The sequence below is a fragment of the Apodemus sylvaticus genome, chromosome 9 (genome assembly GCF_947179515.1).
Source record: "Apodemus sylvaticus chromosome 9, mApoSyl1.1, whole genome shotgun sequence".
NCBI classification, from domain to species: Eukaryota; Metazoa; Chordata; class Mammalia; order Rodentia; family Muridae; genus Apodemus; species Apodemus sylvaticus.
In genome coordinates, this window is record NC_067480.1 from 28,595,401 (window position 1) to 28,608,156 (window position 12,756).

A 12,756-nucleotide genomic window follows, 5' to 3' on the forward strand; every position below is an offset into this window, starting at 1 on the left:
CACAACTATGACCAGTACCAACAATGAGAGTTACAAGGATAGCAACAGGATAGTAGAAATACTAGTTGTTTATATTGATAGCTGAGACATTTGAGAAAAAGGGTCTTGCTCATTTTCACAGAATTGACCAGTGGAGAAAGGAAAATTTTCATATAAGTGGCTAGTAGGTTGAACATTTTTTTAATGCCCAATAAAACTTAATTCATCAGATTAAATATAATGTCATGAAATATTTTAACTGGTTTAAAAATTATTACGTCAGCCCGGCGGTGGTGGCGCACGCCTTTAATCCCAGCATTTGGGAGGCAGAGGCAGGCGGATTTCTGAGTTTGAGGCCAGCCTGGTCTACAGAGTGAGTTCCAGGACAGCCAGGACTATACAGAGAAACCCTGTCTCGAAAAAACCAAATCCAAAAAAACCAAAAAAAAAAAAAAAAAAAAAATTACATTAATCTTTTATGGGAATATAATTTTCAGATCCTGGAAGTAAGTGAGCTGCTAGGAGGAAACTGTCAGCTATGCTTCATAGAGTTTACTCAAGAGTGGCTGTTTTCTGTTCTGATTAGTTGCATGTTGGCGGTCATGTATGTGGCTAAAAGTAGAGGAAGTACAGTGTTCATATAAATAAAGTACTGTAAATAGTAACCTTTGATACCCACTTTAATGTTCTTAGCTGCAAGTTATTCAATGTATTGATGTGGCAGAGCAGGCCTTGACTGCCTTGGAGATGTTGTCACGACGACACAGTAAGGCCATCTTACAGGCGGTAAGTGTTACTGCTAAGGTGTGTTTGTTTCCTTTGCTGTTGAACTATGTTGTTCTAGTTCCTTTACTGAAGCTCTGTAAGATGCACAGGTTGCCATAAAGTGCTGTGCTAGATATCTTAGTAATTGTTTTTCATAAAGGATATTTTCTTCTTCATTTTACCTGTTTTCTATATTACAGGGTGGTTTGGCAGACTGCTTGTTGTATTTAGAATTCTTCAGCATCAATGCCCAAAGAAATGCACTAGCAATTGCAGCCAATTGCTGCCAGAGTATCACTCCAGATGAGTTTCATTTTGTGGCAGATTCCTTACCATTGCTTACCCAAAGGCTAACTCATCAGGTAAAATATTAATCTGTTTCCTATTTCATGAAAATTTCAAATTTTGAGTTCTTCTAGTTGGATGTGTATAACACAAAGCATTCTGACCTATGTTTCTCTTGAAATGTGTTTTCCAGTCAGATATAATTATGTCATTTTTTATAAATTTTGGCATATTAACCCAGATGGATTTTATTATACATTTAGTGCCTTTCTATTGATATTAACTGATGACTTCATTATTGTACCAATCAAGACGTTCTTTTGTGAGATCAGAATTTACTTTTAGAAATATTCCTCTAAAAGGCATTGGGAACAAAGGGCTTAGATTAAGACTAGACGAAAGAGATTGTCCAGAAATAGAAATGAAAAGTACTGATTTCACTTGTTGGGGTGGAGGAGAGCCAGTGATATATAAAGGATAAAACATCAGTGATGTAGTTTGAACAGCAGAATTCATGTTGGATTTGGATAGAGGAGAGTGAGTGAGTGCTAGCTATGTATGGAGGTCAGAGAGAAGTAGGGTTTTTTTGTACTCTTAAATTTTACCAGTACTGTTATGACTAGAGATGCTTCTTAAGGAATCTCCTTAAAATTGCTTTTATAAAGTATTTTAAATCCTGTGAAAATCAGATGTAGAGAATATTTTAAAGGGATTTTTAGAAGGTGATGGGCTCACATTTTTTTGTCCCCTATACTTCTATAATGATAATGATAGAGGTACTAGTTTATTATTTCTTTTTTAAGCTAACTTAGGCTAGCTTTGAACTTGAACACTCTCATTACAAGCTGGCATCATCTATGTCTGAACAAGCGTTTGCATGTACTTATTCTTTAATTCTTTTTCTAACTGCGCTTCTCCTGGATTTCCCTTTTCAAAGCTCATATCTACTAATGAGGCTATAGAAATTTAGTGGCAAAGTAAGAACTAAATGAAGGTGCTAACATTTTAAATTAATGGACTTTCTCTATCTTTGTGAAACTTAGGACAAAAAGTCAGTAGAAAGCACTTGCCTTTGTTTTGCACGTTTAGTGGACAACTTTCAACATGAGGAGGTGAGTCTATTATCTTTGTTAATACGTTTGTTATATTATTGAATTGCTAATCCACAGCATAATAATTTGTCTTCTTTGTATTTATGAAGAACTTACTGCAACAGGTTGCTTCCAAAGATCTACTTACAAATGTTCAACAACTGTTGGTAGTGACTCCACCGATTCTAAGTTCTGGGATGTTTATTATGGTGGTTCGCATGTTTTCTCTGATGTGTTCCAACTGTCCAACATTAGCTGTTCAACTTATGAAACAAAGTAAGTACTGCTTTTTTTTCCCCATGAATGGCAAACTTTGTTATTTATGAACCATCTTATAGACATAAAACACAACAGCGTCCTACTCCTACAAGGAAGTTGAGAAAACATTAACAAAAGAACCTGTGCCAGGGAATCAGAAATCCCATGACTTGCTATCTCAGCAAAAGAGAGTGTGAGACTCTTAGAGGCTTCCAAAGCTTTGGGGTGTCCAGGGTAATTTTGAAAGGACTCTTGGTTTTCTACCTGGTGGTTCCACTTGATGTTCAGTGGCAAGAGCACATTTTCAAATTCTTGTGGGCCTTAGACAATCACTTGTGCTTCATCTCCTGTGTTTTCCTGAACAACCAAATCCTAATGAGTTCTTTTGTCAGTTTAAGTGAGTCAGCCAAGGCCTCCAGAGTCTCCTCCTTAGCGTGGCAGTCTCTCTTGAAGTGCTTTTTTAGCTCTGTGAACTGCTTATAGTTGAACCAAAGTATTTATCCTAATAGGAATGGAGTTGTCTCCATCTTGATTACTTCTTTCTTGGCCGCAGTTCACTTGAATTCTTTAGTTTTAGTAAGTACTGTTTATTATTGTGTTTTAAGACAGAAAGTGCTTCTTCATCAACCTAAGTCACAAAAGTAAAAGCAATCATGAATATCATTGGATATTGAAGAAGAAAAGGGTTCGGGTGTGAATGTAGCTCAGTGGTAGACTCTTGCCTGACATGTAGGAGGTCTGGGTGTTTGATCTCCAGCAGTAATAAAGATTTTTATTTTTATTATTTTTTATTTGTTTATTTATTTTTTTATTTTGGAGACAGGGTATTTCTATGTATCCCTGGCTGTCCTATAATTTGGTGGGTAGACCAGACTGGCCTTAAACTTCTAGGGAGCCAGTGCCTTGAACCTTTTTGTATTACTTGTTACTACTTGTTTCAATAACAAATTCTCTCAGCCCATAGTTGAGTTTTCCAGTGAATTTTCTTAGTACAGAATGCTATTTTCTGTCAGAAAGCTTGACCTTATTTCTTCTAATGAATATCTCTAATTTTTAATGGTTCTATAGTTTTTTTAATCCAGCGACAAATTGTTGCTGGCTGCCTTGTCTCCTAAATTTATGTCAGAAGGTGGTATGGTTTCAGAAGACATGTATATTGTGATTCTCTTACAGTTAATAATAATTGTTGGAACACTTAAAATTGATAATTTATTACTCTTTTGTGAGTCAGTTTTGCCATTTACTGACAACACAAATTTTGACCCCATTGTTTCAGGTAGTATGCTATTTTGTTTTGGAGAAACTTAGTTTCACTTTCATTGCATTTGAACTAATGGCATTGCCACAGACCTTGGCAGAATGACTGTGTGAGTAGACTGAATAGTTGGGCAGATTATTGGTGACTGCAATTTTCTCTGCCTCAGTAAAATCAACCAAGGTTTAACTCCTCCTCAAGTTTTGTCACTTTTCTTATTCTGAAGTCTCTGGGATCTCTGAAACCTGATTAGGTTCTTGATATTTACTGTGAGGTACAATAGTGTATAAATACCAGCTTGGGAAGTAACTCCTTTTCTTTGAACACACTAGATTATTTCCCTTTTATGTCATGTTTTTACCTCTTTCATACTCCAGGAAAATTTCCACAGGTAGTACATAGTATATAGAAGCCCTAGAAATATTTTCATTCTACAGTGATAGAAATTAATCATGAGCTTTTCTCCCTCTTTTTTTTTTTTTTTTTTACCTTAACTACTTCTCTGATCACTTTTTGATAACTTTTATGACAGTAAACTATACAGTACAACTTCAGGACTACGTCTTCCCATTTTTGGTGCTGAAGAGTGAAGCTAAAGCCACCTGTATGGTTAGGAAGTGGTCTTCCTCTGAATTCCATCCTCAAGTTGAATAAAGCATTTTTTTAAAGCACACTCATTCATATTGCTTGATAAAGTTAGCAAGACTGAACCTTTTTAAGATACTAAAAGTATCTTTGTGAATTTGTGCATTTTTGCATATAGGTAATATAGAAACACACTACAGCTATTGTCTTTTTGTCTTAGGTATTATAGTGACTAAATCTCTGTATCTGAATGGTCATGCTAAATTTTCCAGAAACTTAACATTTTCTGAAAGGGAGAATATTTTAATGTTGGTGTTGAGTTAATCTTAAGTATGGCATAAGAGGAAATGTTAGCTTGGGATTTTTACCTTATAGTAAAGGTCATGTGACTTCAGTGTATTTAAATGGAAATGGTAAGTATATGAATATATTTGAGTGCCATTCTATTGGTACAAAGTACTGTGATCCTTGAATTAACTAAAGATTCTGAATATGTTGAAATTTTAAGTATTCAGACAGAGGATGTTTATTCAGGATAGAAGTCCATAAAGATAATGATTAAAGTTTATACAAATTTCTTCTTTTACACATACAGTTGTGTTCAAATTTTCATGTTCTATTCCGTGTATAAGCTTAATTTTTGCCCTACTCTAGGGAATGGTTGCCTTGTAAAAAATAATTGACTACACTTAGTTTAATAGGCTTATGTTTTCCTGATGTTGGCTTTACAGACATTGCAGAAACACTTCACTTCCTCCTATGTGGTGCCTCCAATGGAAGTTGTCAAGAGCAGATTGATCTTGTTCCACGAAGTCCTCAAGAACTGTATGAACTGACATCTTTGATTTGGTAAAAATGGGTTGATTCTCCTTGAAAATGTTAAGTTACGGATGATGCAGAAAGTTACTAAAATAATTGCACTTTTTACTTTTAGTGAACTTATGCCATGTTTACCAAAAGAAGGCATTTTTGCAGTTGATACCATGTTGAAAAAGGGAAATGCGCAGAATACAGATGGTGCAATATGGCAGTGGCGGGATGACCGCGGCCTCTGGCATCCCTATAACAGGATTGACAGCCGGATCATTGAGGTAGTAGTTTCATTGTACCGTTTAAATATGTCTATTTTGTGGAGTGGGTGTAGGGATGGCAAATGGGGAGGTGGTTGTATGTGCTTAAGTGTGCTCAGTTTTGAATTAACTCAAGATTCTCTCATTTTGTCTCCTGAGAAAGAAGGTCCTCATTCTGTTGAGGTCAGAAAACATGATGTTCTAGTCCTGCTTCTGCTGCTAACTACCTGCTTGGCTTGGAGCAAGTAATCTCAGTTCTTTGTCCCATAGTTTTGTTTCCAAAAGGAAACATTGGAGCGTTAGACTGTGTTTCAAAGCAGGTCTACTATTTCAGTCCACAAGAAATCTCCCAGTGTGTTCTTTTTGTACCTAATTAGAAAAAAGTGCCTTAGGGTGAATATGAAAATTGTGATAGATTAGTATATAATTCTGTAGTAGTGCAATAGATTTTAATAGAATAAATGAAAGCAATGTTTATAATGATACAGCTTTTGGTAACTTGGTATAAAAGAAAATGAATTTACCAAAATGTTAATGACAGTTTAAATGTTTATATGTATACATGTTTATATGTTTCCTGTTTTGTCTGTATTCATGGGAATAATATTAAAATTTCACAGATGACAAAAAGATGTTAGAAAAGTGCAGTACTTGAGGCTGTACATTTTCTGCTAGAAGTGTCAGTACATACACTGAATTCTTCTAAATTTAATATACATTTTAAATTGCAACCATCTTCATCCCTCATGTAGAGTAGTATTTTAAAGAGGTGTTGTAGTTTCTAAAAGTTTTTGGTAAAGGAAGTCAAAATTCAGAAACATTTTATTTTTATGAGAGTTTGACTAGTTGGTGTTCCACAACTGCTAGTATTCTTAGTTTCTAACCTTGTTTTCTTTTTAGCATTCTTCTGATAATAATTACATCTTTACTATTAGTTTACTCTTTATTTCCAGATGGGTATTCCATTCTGTCAAGGAGTCTCAGCTTAGGTTGTACTTTGTATAAAGAATATTTATTTGTTTTTAAAGTGATAAGTTATTGATGTATAGTTTAAGCTGTCTTTGAACCTGGAAAACTTCTGACTTAACTTCCTGAGTGCTGGGATTCCAGGTGTGCAATCAGCATATATAGCATTTTACAACTTCTCTAGGATGTCTGAAGTTAAATAATAGTCTTTTCTGTGTAACGCTTGCCTTGTGATTATTAATCGTAGGTCTTAGTTTTAGTTGTGTGCTTTACAGGCTTAGAACAACATGTAAATGTGAGGTTGGCTTTTTTTTTTTTTTTAATAACCTAAGGACAATTATACAAGGTTTTTGGCTTAAGTTTAGTAGGTTACTAGAAATTAAAAAGTGTTTTATAACAATTGGAGTTCTAAGTACGTATGTAAAATTTCTTTTACAATATAATTTTTTTCTGCAAATGGTATCTTCATGTCACTTATGCTGTATTTTATACGTTTATATCACTAGTATGTTATTGAACCCACTATTTGGTTTAATTTAAAATGATTTGTTAAACAAGTGAGTTTTTAAAATGATTTGTTAAACAAGTGAGTTTTGTCATCAACTATACTAAAATTTCCACATTCAGTCAGTTTACCAGCCTCATAAAATACATTAATAAAGTAGCATGTGTCCCGGCTGTTTTTAGGTAATGGATTTCTACATGTTTATATTCAAGGCTTCTCTCTCTTTGCTCTCAGGCAGCCCATCAGGTCGGTGAGGATGAGATAAGCTTGTCCACTCTGGGACGAGTTTATACTATTGATTTTAATTCTATGCAGCAAATCAATGAGGACACGGGAACAGCACGTGCCATTCAGAGAAAACCTAACCCCTTAGCCAATACTAACACTAGTAAGTATCCTTTGTATTTTTCTGTCCTGTATTGTTGTGATTTATTTTACATAGATTTTGATTAAGAGTGTGTGGGCACTCATGTTAGACAAGCACAAATTATAACTTGAAGGAGCCATTTCTTTTGTACTATCATGTAGCTTCTAGTCTTTAGGCTTACTATCAGGTACCTTCACTTATTTACATCCTTGCTGGACCTGTAATGTTTTTTGTTTACATAGTAACAGTTTCATTGAGTATCATTAAGGGGCCAGATAGTTGAATAATGTGATATATTTCACTAGAGCATGTTCCTCAGTTATTATGAATAAGCTAGTATTATTACTCTTTAAATGATGCCTGTTAGAACTAATGCAGGTGTTCATTGCATCTTACCAGAAAGGGACTAGGTAGGCTTCTTAGGTGTCATACAGTCAGTATACTATGTAACACTATTGTACATTCGACACTTTCATGTTATATAGTGTAAACAAATGGACTTTACAAAACAAAGGGACATTCAAGACTAAGTAAACATAGTTGAACACTTTTTCATATCTTCATCAGTTACATTCTCCTTACACATTCTTTATGGGCACAATTTAGTACATTTTTTTAGCACTCTGCTTATTTTTTTTTTTTTTAACCTCTATTAGTGGGTTAGTATTGAAGTTTCTGTAGTATTTGTTTGAGACTGTTTTAAGACAAGGAAGTGGTATATAGTTCAGCAATGCTTTCACCTGGTCAGAATGGTCATTAGTCTCCTAATGCTATCCGTGTATGCTCTAGTTGGTTAATGTTTGTTCTATAATGAAAAAAAAAATTGCATAGCATTTCAAATAGTTGCTTAGCTGAATACTTTGTTTTATTTACTCTGCTTCTGTAATACTGGTCACTGTAGGACTGTACATTTTTTAAATACAGGTGGATATTCAGAATTAAAGAAGGATGATGCACGAGCACAGCTAATGAAAGAAGATCCGGAACTGGCTAAGTCTTTCATTAAGACCTTATTTGGTGTTCTCTACGAAGTGTACAGCTCTTCAGCAGGCCCTGCAGTCAGACACAAGTGCCTTAGAGCAATTCTTAGGATCATTTATTTTGCTGATGCTGAACTTCTGAAGGATGTTCTGAAAAATCATGCTGTTTCAAGGTGTGTTCACGGAAATAGTGAAAATGTTTTAGAAAATTGAAGTAATTTTCAGAATTTCTAAATCTTTGAATAGAAAAAAATGAAGAAAAGTTTGTTTAGAATGCTTTGAATAATTTCAAAAGTTGGAAATGAATTTTGTTCTTAAACTTTTAAGTAGTGTTACCAAAAATAATGACCAACCTCAGTTTATACACAAATGCTTTTCTTTTTTAGTCACATTGCTTCCATGCTATCAAGTCAAGACCTGAAGATAGTAGTTGGAGCTCTTCAGATGGCAGAAATCCTAATGCAAAAGTTACCTGATATTTTTAGCGTTTACTTCAGGAGAGAAGGTAATGCTGTTTTAGTCTAGATAGAACTTCATGTGACACATTCAGTGTCTATAAGGAAAGTATTATCTGTGCACATGAGATGTTTAAGAGTATGTGTTTTTTGGAAGTACAAGATTAGTGCAATTCACTGTGACTGGCTCTATATAATTTTCTGTGATTTCACCCCCCCCCCCCCATGCACTCAAGGTTGCAGTGTATTATGGCAGTAGATCAGAACAAGTCTAATGTGTATGTGACTGCTACCATAAGGGAGTATTAGATCCTTTGGTATTGGATTCACAGATAGTTATGGGGTTTCTGGTGAATGCTGGCAACTGAACTTAGGTCCTTTGAAGAGCAACAAGTACTCGTTTTTAACCGGTGAGCTATCTCTCCAGCCCTTGATTATTCTTTTTTCCTTTTATTGAAAATAGGTTTTTTTTTCTCTTACATAATATATCCTGATAATGGTTCCTCCCCTATTCCTCATTGGAATCCACTGTCTTTCTATTTCTCATAGAAAATAAACAGGCTTCCAAGAGATATTAAATTAAGATAAAACTAACACATCAGAAGAGGACAAAACAAACAGAAGAGCCCAAGAGAAGGCCTAAGAAACATGTAGGGATTCATTCATACACTTAGGAATCCCATTAAAAACTAAAGTGAAAGATGTAATATATCTGCATAGAACCTATAGGATAAAAAGAAAATAATATAAATAAAAAGAGAAAATATTATAATAATGATGATAATCATCATCATCATCATCCCAGAATTGGAGGGAAAATGGAAGAGCCCTGACATGACATGGAACCATGGAGACAAAGAATCTTGAAAGATGCTATTTTCACTTTCTGTTGACTGTCTACTGCTGGGATTCAGCCTACCCTTAGGAGTAGTTTGTTTCCACAGGGACATTTCTTTGGAGCATACTAAGTTTTCATTTGGAAGTGATTATCAGTTGGATATATTTTTAGGGGGCACATTTCTACGGTTTTCAGCTGTAGGCCTCCATCTGATACAGAGCTGTTTAGGCCTGTATGTGCTACCGCAAATGTCTGAGTTATGCCAATCTTACTGATTGAGAGGACATTGATTGCTTGGTGGCTTCCATCCTTTCTGGCTCTTAAATTATTTTCACCTCCTCTTCAACTCGGTTCCCTGAGCCCTGAAGTAGGAGAGATTTGATAGGAGACAACCCATTCAGGCTGAGTGTTCCAAGGGCTATAATAATGTCTGGCTGTGTGTTTCTCTATTTGTTGCCATCTGCTACAGGAGACTTTTGCTTTTGTTTTTGTTATTGAGACAGCTTTCCTCTATGTATCTTTGGCTGTTCTTGAAACTAGAGATCTGTCTTCCTCTGGCTCCCTAATGTTTGTATTAAAGTTGTGCCACCACACCTAGCTAGGAGGAAGCAATGGCTAAACAAGGCATGATCTGCTACAGTCAGTCATATATATTGGGTTTTTTATTTTCCTTGTTTTGAAACTATGATAGATGGAAATGAAGTAGAAGGGTTTTTTTTTTTTTTTTGTACTTAATATTATCTTTGGTTACAGTGGTACCCTTAAATCCAAAAGAGTGCTGATCTCTTAACTTCCAGCCCAGCTACTTAGTGAGACAGTTATCTCTAAGTAACTAAATAAAAATAACATTACCTTTGTTCAAAGAACAATTTACCATGAAAAAAAAAGAGATAAAGCAATATTTTTGCATTGCTCAGAGTTGACTGTTACAAGTCAGGTAGGTAGGTGCACATACACGTACTTTCTAAATTCATGAAATATTTACATATTTTGTCTTCACTCAGATTCTTTTTTTGTCTTGTATTTTTAGATTTATCATCCACTTTTTGTTTTGATTTTGTTTCTTCTAATCTTTTTGGTTTAGAAGTAAAATATGCTCCACTTTCCCACTTTCATCTCCATCCCATGCCAAGTAAATTTTGTTAAACTATACCTTATATCTGTAATAGATACATCATGGGCTTTGGCTTCTCATAGGTCATGCTGCTCATAAAAAGACTAAAGGTTAATGCTAACTTCTTCCTATGAACGTCTTGTCTTCCTTCCATTTTTGTGCTAAAAGTACTCTGTGTAGTTTATGTATTAAATTATGTATTGGTAGTTTTGAACCAAGTGCCTGAAGTTAAAACAGGTTCTGTCCCTCACCCTCGAAGAGAATCTTAACAGGAATGATAGTCTACGCCTTTAATCCCAGCCCTTGGGAAGCAGAGGTAGGCAAATCTGAGTTTGAGGCCAGCCTGATCTACATGGAAAATTCTAGGAAGCTGTCTTCATAGATTCTAAGCAACACTCAAAAAACCCAAAACAACAACAAAAATTGAAAAACCTAATGAAAGATTGGGACTTTACTCCCCCAAAATGCTTCTATATTCATACATAAATTTCTCCCACAGATTTATAAGTTTTTAATATAAACTTTCTTGGATATCAGAGAGGGGAGGGGAGGGATAGACAGACAGACAGACAGACAGACTCTTATCACTTACAGGAACTTTTCCTTCTCAGAAATTTTACTTTGATGATCAATCACTAATTTTTTCAATTGCCTTTTCTGCATAGTAGTTTTCTCTTTGAAGCTGATATGAGTTTGGTAGAAGATTAGAAGACTTTCAATAAAAATATCTTTTAAATTTATTTTTCCTGATCTGAGTTAAGATGAAACTTGGGCTTTTTTCTCTATACATCCTTCTTCCTTCCTCCCCCCTTTCTGCTTTATTTCTTGTTTACCAGGATTAACATTCAGGAATTTTGTATTGGTGGGTGTTGTTCTTGTCTCCTGATTAAACTGACTTCTTCTTGTTCCTGTTGCCATCAAGGTGTGATGCATCAAGTAAAACATTTAGCAGAATCAGAGTCTTTGTTGACAAGTCCCCCAAAAGCATGTACAAATGGGTCAGGATCCTTGGGGTCTACAACACCAGCCAGCAGTGGGACTGCCACAGCAGCAACCAACGCCTCTGCTGATCTGGGGTCACCTAGCTTGCAGCATAGCAGAGATGATTCTCTGGATCTGAGCCCTCAAGGGTGAGTTTTGTTGTGATCCTTAATATATGTTGCCTATATCTATGTTGATATCTTAAGACTCTCACTGCAAGTGGATTTTTTTTCTTTGTTTTCTTCTTCTTCTTCTTCTTCTTCTTCTTCTTCTTCTTCTTCTTCTTCTTCTTCTTCTTCTTCTTCTTCTTCTTCTTCTTCTTCTTCTTCTTCTTCTTCTTCTTCTTCTTCTTCTTTTGGTGGTGGCGACTGAATTTAGAAGTCTCATAAAATAATGACAATTACCTCTATCACTGAAATAGAGTACTACTTACCTCTACTTAAGTAGTAGTACCACTTGGCCCTTCTGTTCTTTAGAATAGAAAGAAAATAATTTTTAAAAAGCTACTTTACTGGGCCCCATTTTTGTAGGTACATGAAACGCTTACTCATCATTTACACACGTCACATGTTGTATCTTAGCCTGTTTCTATTTTCATGTTTCTATATTTACTTTGAACTGTCTATTTGCTTTTGTGATATCATCGTATTGATGTAGTGAAAAATAGAAAATTAGAGACTATAGGCAAGACCTTCCCATTTAACCTTAATTACCAAACATATGGCTGTTTCCTAAAGGTAAGGTAAAAAAATCATTTGTGCCTGCTCTGCTGTACTATTTACGGTGTTGGAAACTCTTTAATTTTTTTTTTAATTAATTGTCAGTGCTTTAGAAGATCACACATGCTGTCTTTTATGTTTAGAAACTGGAATGTTGCCATCTGAGTTGTATGCAATAATCCACATTCATTTCTAAAATTTAGATTGTTGCCAGGGTAATAATTCATGTTTTTCTTTTGCTGCAATGTACATCATAAAGTTTTTTTTAATTTTCAATTTTATTATATCAACATGGGTGTTTTTGCCTGCCTGTATGGTTCTGCCTCATGTTCATGCAAGTCAAAAGAGGCTTGGCTCCTGGGACTACAGTTATATAATTATATAAGGTGGTTGTGAGTTACCATGTAGTTACTAGGAATTGAACTCAAGTGGCTACTGGGAGCCAAAGCTATTGTTCTTAACTGCTGAGCTGACTGTCTAGTTCCTGTAAAATAGATCTCGGTGAAACATTATTATTGGGATCCTAAAATTAAATCACTAGAC

General features: G+C 35.1%; 1 protein-coding gene across 16 annotated transcripts in view; it reads left to right on the forward strand.

Moving 5' to 3' along the window:
* Trip12 (thyroid hormone receptor interactor 12) overlaps positions 1-12,756 on the forward strand; it is a 119,107-nt gene that overhangs the window by 76,159 nt on the left and 30,192 nt on the right. For 9 of the 16 annotated variants that reach the window (XM_052193466.1, XM_052193464.1, XM_052193470.1 and 6 more), the window contains 10 exons: positions 673-765; positions 945-1,106; positions 2,073-2,141; positions 2,231-2,396; positions 4,950-5,067; positions 5,153-5,312; positions 6,994-7,147; positions 8,051-8,279; positions 8,493-8,611; positions 11,436-11,643. In XM_052193466.1, coding sequence (XP_052049426.1) covers positions 673-765; positions 945-1,106; positions 2,073-2,141; positions 2,231-2,396; positions 4,950-5,067; positions 5,153-5,312; positions 6,994-7,147; positions 8,051-8,279; positions 8,493-8,611; positions 11,436-11,643 — 1,478 coding nt within the window. The remainder of the gene's footprint in view (positions 1-672; positions 766-944; positions 1,107-2,072; positions 2,142-2,230; positions 2,397-4,949; positions 5,068-5,152; positions 5,313-6,993; positions 7,148-8,050; positions 8,280-8,492; positions 8,612-11,435; positions 11,644-12,756) is intronic. The other 7 variants (XM_052193467.1, XM_052193469.1, XM_052193472.1 and 4 more) reach the window with 1 other exon arrangement.